This window comes from Vigna unguiculata, chromosome 7, assembly GCF_004118075.2.
Source record: "Vigna unguiculata cultivar IT97K-499-35 chromosome 7, ASM411807v1, whole genome shotgun sequence".
Classification (NCBI taxonomy): Eukaryota; Viridiplantae; Streptophyta; class Magnoliopsida; order Fabales; family Fabaceae; genus Vigna; species Vigna unguiculata.
The window spans coordinates 7,584,080-7,591,745 of record NC_040285.1 but is presented as its reverse complement, the minus strand read 5'-3'; the positions used below and the strand labels follow the sequence as shown (position 1 = coordinate 7,591,745).

General features: G+C 32.1%; 1 protein-coding gene across 1 annotated transcript; it reads right to left on the bottom strand.

Moving 5' to 3' along the window:
* Positions 1-627: 627 nt before the first annotated feature.
* Positions 628-2,594, bottom strand: LOC114190139 (60S ribosomal protein L24-like). Its single transcript, XM_028078921.1, has 5 exons — positions 2,492-2,594; positions 1,665-1,740; positions 1,456-1,557; positions 1,127-1,275; positions 628-994 (listed from the first exon to the last, which is right to left on the bottom strand). Exons 1-5 carry the CDS (start codon positions 2,500-2,502, stop codon positions 838-840), a joined length of 495 nt encoding a protein of 164 aa, XP_027934722.1. The 5' UTR covers positions 2,503-2,594; the 3' UTR covers positions 628-837.
* Between the last annotated feature and the right edge of the window lie 5,072 nt (positions 2,595-7,666).

The window sequence follows — 7,666 nt, the reverse complement described above, 5'->3', positions numbered from 1 at the left end:
AAAAAAAAATTCATACTTCACAAATTATGAAACAAAATTTAAAATTAAATTGAATTTTATATTTTGAAATTACACATAAAATTACATACTATACAATACAAATTCATTTTTTTAATTTACAAATTCATAAACACAATAAATTATTCTTTATTTTACTATTTTTTTCAAATAACACCTCAAATAACTAATAAAACATTACTAATTCGATTTTTTTAATTTTTTTTACTCTTATCTATTTTAAAAAAATAATTATATCAATTTTAAAATTAACAAATTCAAAAACAAATAAAATTATTTTTTTTTCTAATAACTAATAACACATTTATAATTCTATTATTTAAAATAATTTATTTAATTATTTCTATTTTATTGATAACAAAAATAAAAATTAATTATATTTATTTTAAAAAAACTTTATGTTTCCATCATTTTAAAAATAAAAAAAAAATTATACAAAATTCGGGTCCCTGAGACCGAATTCAGACTGGTAAACCGAATTCTCAACGTAAAATAAAACTATGCTATGAATATAAATATTGTACACAGTATGCTATCCGGAGAATATTTTGGAAAAAGTGTGCTACATGGAAAAAAAAAATCCAGATGCATGACTAGGAACTGGTTATCAAGGTAAAGGAGTGATATTCCATTCTACGATTTGAAAAACACAAGGTATTTTTATAAAATTAAAATTAGCTCTGCAGGAAAATCCATTCAATACTAGGTACTATAAGCTCCAAGCACAGGTTTTGAATAATGAAGCAAATAAAATATCAGCACAAAAGGAACAAAACAACTCTATTGAGTACAGGGCCAAAATGGAACAAAACTTTAGACTCAGCGCTTGCCACCCCCACCACCAAGCTTGGGTCCTTTGGGTGCAGCACCCTTGCTAACAGCACCTTTGCCTTGGGATTTTTGTAACTTAGCCTGGACTTCAGCCTTCTTTGCCTTCTTCTCATCCTTTGTTTTCTTTACCCTTTCTTTGATTTCACTGCAGAACATATCAACTTCAGGTAATGAGATACTGTTCTATATTTGTATTAGATAGAGATGCTGTTATATAATCACTCAACGACAACATTGTATTTTAGCATGAGAAAACTAAAAAGAAAACAAAACACACCGCAGAGCAGCTTCTCTAGCAGCATCGCGAACTTCAGGTTTCTCTGTTCTCTTTTTCTGAATAACTTCCAGTGTAGCACCAACAATGGACCTAGAGTAAGGTTTCTTGGTGGCCCTACGCCTCTTTTTCACAGCTTCTTGGGCAATATCCTACACATCACAATTACACAGATAAAGAATCAATGTAAAATTTAATCAAAACATCATAGAGATCTCAGGTAACATCATTATCAAGATAGAGTGGTACAGTAACCTGTTTGAATGTGTGATAATTTAAAATAAGGAATAAAAAGATGGTTATTATACAAATAATTTCATTTAGATATTCACCTTCTTATGCTGTTTCCTGTACATGGCAGTCCAGGTGAGCTTTGATGGCTTCAATCGGTTGTGGAAATACCTCTTGCATTTGGAGTTCGCAAAGAGGAACACCTACTCATTTAAAAATCAATACTCTCGCATAAGTAACCAATTATCAAGACAGCATTGCATAGTACCATATCATCCGTAAAATTCAGAAAACGACACAATTATGTTACCTGAGAATCACCACGAACAAATCTTATGCCTTTTCCAGGGTAGATCTTTGCACCACTGAAACGGCAAAGTTCGGTCCTAACATCCAAACATCAGCTGCCAGTTAGCATACCATTTAGGTGCACAGATTATAATTTGAAATATCACCAACCATTTAATTCATACTACCAAAATGATCCATAAAAGACTACTTTTTATTAGTGAAAGAGTTTTAAAGTTTGAAATACCATCGAGCATTCAATGACTACTAATACAATGTCCCATAAAGCACAACTTTTGATTAATAAACAACAGTTCTGACCATCTCGTTTAATTTAAAACACACATTTTTTGAAAATATAAATTAATTGTTGCAAGCACTGATACATAGAAGGTGCAAAAAATTATGAACTCCCAACGTATATTGCGACTCAGATAAATACATCCAATAAACAGAACAATCTCAGAAACGATCTAAAGTAGTTTGGAAACGATCTAAAAGCCCAAAAATGACAGCATTGCAAATCCCTCATCTATTATAATTAGTCGATTTACAATACCAATTTCTAACAAATTCATAACAAAAGAACAATAAACTCTACTAGAAAAAGCAATCCCACTTCAGCGAGCTTAAATCGATTAGTCAACACTCTAACAATTTGCCTATCCGGAAACGACGGCGTAGCTATCAACTACAAGAATACAAGAATGACAAAAGGACAAGTCGCGTGTTCGCACCGATACCAAAATGAAAACAAAGAGCAGAGACCCTTCAATAAAGATCGTGCATGGAATTCAGGAATGAGATTATTGAACAAAAGTAGAGAGTTTGATTTTGGAGAAAACCTACTTGAGAACCATTGTCGCTGCTGTTCCTCCTCTTGAATCTCCTTTTCCGTAGAAACCCTAGAATGCAATGGTTGTTTATATCTATGTATACCCAAAATCTCAATAAATAGCCTTGGTTTATAATAAAACTACGATAATGCCACCCAAAATTAGGTCGGACTGCGAACATGTATAGGTAGAAAGCCCAAAACAACCTTTCTCAGTAAGAAAGTAAAAAAAAAAAAAAAAAAAAAACTAAGCAAGTTATTAGATAATTGGGCCTGGGCTGATAGTAAGAAATTTATTCGATACAAAATCTCTTCTACTATTTACTATATCTATAAGAAAAAAGTTAGTACAATTGAAAATTAATAAATAACCGGTGATCATAACTTGATACCTGTCATATTTTTAGATTTTTTTGACATTTCACTCTTTCTTATTCTGCAAATACCCTCCTGATTATAAGAAAAACATGTTTGTTGAAGTGGATTCTTTTATAAAATTCATCATCTTTTATCCGTTGCTTTACTGTACAAAAACATATCCTCAAATAACGAATTTGTTCTTTTTTTTATTCTTTTTCAATTTTGTTGTCTAATGGTTTTGTTGTAATTTCCTCATTCCAAAATAATAATTTATTACCTTAACCATTCATATTAACGACAAATATAATTATTATAATATTTTAAATATTTATTTAATTACGTTTACTTTTATATAATTTATTTTATAAAAATTAAAATATTTAGAAACTACATATGCAGAAAAGTCCTAAAAACAATTCGTAAAATAGTAGTTTAATTTAAGAAATCAATTTAAAAAATAATAATTACTGTTATATTTGAAATATTTATTAGATTATGTTTATTTTTTAATTTATAAAATAATTATTTTCAATAATTAACAAATATTTAAAAAGTACTATGCCAAAATTCCTAAAAACAGCAGTTTAATTTAACAAAATTCCTAAAAAATAATTACTACTATTATTCTATTATCGTTATTAACGATAAAATTATTTGCATTATTATTAGTAATAGTAATATTATAATTAATAGTAATAGTAATATTACTATTATGATTATTATTAGTAATATTAATATTAATTTTATTTATTTTTGTTGTTAGAATTATAGTAATAAAATTAAATTGTTATTATATTATTATTATTATATTATTATTATTGTTATTTATATATCTAAGTAATTTTTTAAATTCAAATAAGTAGTTATAAAGTTAATAAAATAATAAAATAAAAAAAATATTATTTTCATCATGAATAGTTATTTAAATTTAAAAAAATAATAATTATGATCTTGAAGTAATAAAAATAAAATGTGTGTTTATCTATTATAATAATAATAATAATAATATTACTATTATTATTATTATTACGGTATTATTATTATTAGTATAGTGAGACACACACATCTTACTTTTACTTAATACAGAACATATCTCAAATACTTGTATTTTTTATTTGTTTTATTGTTAATTTATCTTTAAATTTTTGAACTCAAAAAGCAGTTATTAAAATTAGTAAATTAATATAACTGAAAAAGCAATATCTTTCAAGCATGAGCACAGAACATACGAACCTACCTCGCTCGTATCTCCACACGAGAGTAACAGGATATGAACCTCCTCGCTCATATCGTCACGTGTTCACCACCATCCATGAACCTACCTGCTCATGGCACAACATCTCCTGATCCAAGTCTGCATCATTGCGTCCAAACAACACACATAAGTCAAACCCGCAGCACTATCGCCTGGTGCGGCCTAAGCGCCACTAGGCAAAACCTGTAGAGACTGCCTGACGGAACAGCCTCGTCGCCAAGCGCCAGGCTCCATCCATATGCACTATTTTAAGGTCTATCGCTTGGCAGAGCACACCTTGCCGCCAAGCGCCACGCGGTGCAGGGACACCCCTGCTGGTCCTATCGCCTGGCGGACACTCGTAAGTTGTCAGGCACCATACCAGTAGTGTTGTCCTGCTGGTTTTGGCATCCAAATTAGGTCGCTCCTTAATCCAGAATACTACCAAAGGCATTACTGCACCCTCACATATCAAGACATGATGCTAACTACCCAACCATACCACAATCGATTCAATTACCTATAACTCATATTCATAGGCCCATGTATTCTAGACATTTGATTCACCATAGCATGAGATACGTGCATCACAAAATAGTAATCATTCCAAATGGGTGAGTGCCAACACTTAAGTACCTACAATGTCATACAATCAAACACCACGCACAACCATAATTCTTACACCAAAACTCCTAAGAAAATTTATCATCATAAAACTAAAAATAATGCAGTAATGGAGGCCATATTTTCCAAACTACAAACCTCAAATCAACGATCTGACTGGTCAAAACCAAGAATGACATGTTATGACCAACTGTCCAAATTTGAGCTTAATCCAACGGTTAACGAGTCGAGAAAGTAAATTTTACTACAACTGCACAAATCAGAACAAAAATATAGTCGCCCAACAACCATCGACGCTTCCAGAATTTGAAAAACAATGTGAAACATCACTTTTTTATGAATCTTTAAACCCCTAATTTGGAAATGGTTAAATCATTCCATAGGTCCCCATTTTTGTAGTGAAATCTCAAGTAGGTCCCTCCATTTTTATTTGACTCAATTGAGTCCCTATTTTCGAAAATTCGTTGCAATTGGTTCCTTTCCGTTAGTTGACCACTAACGGTGCTAATTATGTGCCACGTCTCAATGTAGTCCCTGTATTTGTTATTTTGTCTCAATTTGGTCCCAATTTTTTAAAAACTTAATCAATTTTGTCTTGTATCAAATTTAAATTTTATATAATTTTTACAATGGTATTTTTATTATAGTTGACATTTTTAACAAAATTAAATTTATTTAAATGTATATTTTGCACTAATATTTATTTAAATTTTATTTTAAATATTTATATATCCATAATTTATAGATAAATGTTAGAGTTGCTTTAAAAATAAAAACTTTATAAATTCAAATATAAAATTAAAAAAAAAATTATAACAATTCTAACATTTGTCTATAAATTATTGATATATAAATATTTGAAACAATATTTAAATAAAGTTCAATGCAAAATATACATTTAAATAAACTTAATTTTCTTAAAAATATCAATTATAATAAAAATATCATTGTAAATTTATATAAAAATTAAATTTGATATAGGAATAAAATTGATTTAGTTTTAAAAAAATTGGGACCAAATTGAGACAAAATAACAAATACAGGGACTACATTGAGACTTTTCACATCCAATATTGACACATGGCACTGCCACGGCCACATCACACTATCTCTGTCACGTGGCACAATGTCAAATTGACACGTGGCAATTTGATTTTTTTTTAAATTATAAAAAAATAAAATAAAATTTATAAAAAAATTTAAAAAAAAGTCAAAAAAACCACGTGTTGACACGTGACACATAATTAGCACCGTTACTGGTCAACTAACGGAAAGGAACCAATTGCAACAAATTTTCGAAAATAGGGACTCAATTGAGTCAAATAAAAATGGGGGAACCTACTTGAGATTTCGCTACAAAAATGGGGACCTATGGAATGATTTAACCTTTGGAAATACACAAAAATAGCACTGTACCTAGTAACATCCCAATAGGATATTACTTGAAATAAATAATTAAACAAGGCATAATTAATTATCGCATTTATTAAATAATCCATTTTCCAAAAATACGAGAAATTTTTAAAACATTTAAATTTAATATTCATTATAAATAGACAAAATACTCATAATTCTTCCTTACAATTTGAAAATCTAAAACAATAATTTAATTACATGAAAACTAAAGGAAAGCATTTATAAAATCCCCTCATACTCTGAGCCCACTTTTCGTCACTAAGCGTCTCCTGGCTCACCTGAAACATCATCTACTCCCGAATAATAAATTACCCGATCATCGCCACACACAAACAGATAGGGTGAGCTATGCACATAAACATAAATAAATATGAAATCATTCCCCAGCCCATTCATAAATATTTATTGGTTTCCATAAACACCCACTTTCCCACACTCATATCCAATATGAGTTCATGCATGTACTTTAAATCTGGGATTTCATGTGCTTCCACGACCCTCCTCACTCGTGGTCCAACCTACAAGCCTATCCCGCTTGTAGTCCTGCTTCACGGACTCTCACGTCCGTTCATCCAAACTCCTCACTCGGACCTGGACACGCATACCCGCCTTTCCTACTATGAAGTCCCTCGCTCATAGCATTCTCAAGTTGAGCATGAGATGAACTCTCTCGCTCACTCATCCCAACGAGAGTACCTCCGGTGAACTAATTTGTTCACATTCCGCATGCGGTCCACCCATCACAAACTCCTCGTTCGCGACTCAAAACCAAGCATATCCCAAAATCCTATGGACTTAGTCCTTCAAGCCCAAACACCACAAACTCAAGCATATAATTCCTATACCTTAGGAAATAACAACAAACCAGCTCAGACAGCACCTATAGGCATAAAATTTGCAGCATTTTCGCTTAAGTTAGGGATCTTCGCCCAGGCTAGACCATCAGCCTCGCTCAAGCTAACTCGCCTCGCTTGAGCGAGCGTGAAACGGTGGTTGCGCCACATCATCTCGCTTAGGCGAGCCCGGCTCACCTGAGCGAGTCATACATTCGCTCAAAAACACACAAACCTCGCCTGAACGAGGATTCGACGCAAACTGCATCAGACCACATCGCGACCTCGCTTAGGCGAGCCATTCTCGCCTAAGCGAGACTATCGGTCGCTCAAAAACCAAAACCCCTCGCCTGGATGAGAAGTCGTGCTTATCACGTACATGTCTCATCGCGACCTCGCTTAGGCGAGCCAATCTCGCCTGAGCGAGAGACCAAGTCGCTCAATTCTGATACTGGATGCCTAGGCGACAAGCGTGAATCAAAACCAAGGACGAGATTCTGCAACTCTCACTTAGGTAAGAGTAGCTCGCTTGGACAAAAATTGCACACAAAAGGCATACACAGGACTTGAACCCAAGTTCTCTCACACAATCAAAGTACTATCAGCCATTTAAGCTAGTACTTTTCCACATCATACCAATTAACATTTAATGTCATAAAAGTCCCCTTCTCCCGCATTTATAATTAATCAATTATTTAATTAATTAATTTTCACGGGTTTTA

Bases quoted from the DNA above. Each gene is read 5' to 3' on its own strand.
- LOC114190139 (XM_028078921.1), bottom strand. The intron at 1,558-1,664 runs GTAACATAATTG...TTAAATGAGTAG, and splicing joins TTGTTCGTGGTGATTCTCAG to GTGTTCCTCTTTGCGAACTC. The intron at 995-1,126 runs GTGTGTTTTGTT...TATGTTCTGCAG, and splicing joins GCTAGAGAAGCTGCTCTGCG to TGAAATCAAAGAAAGGGTAA.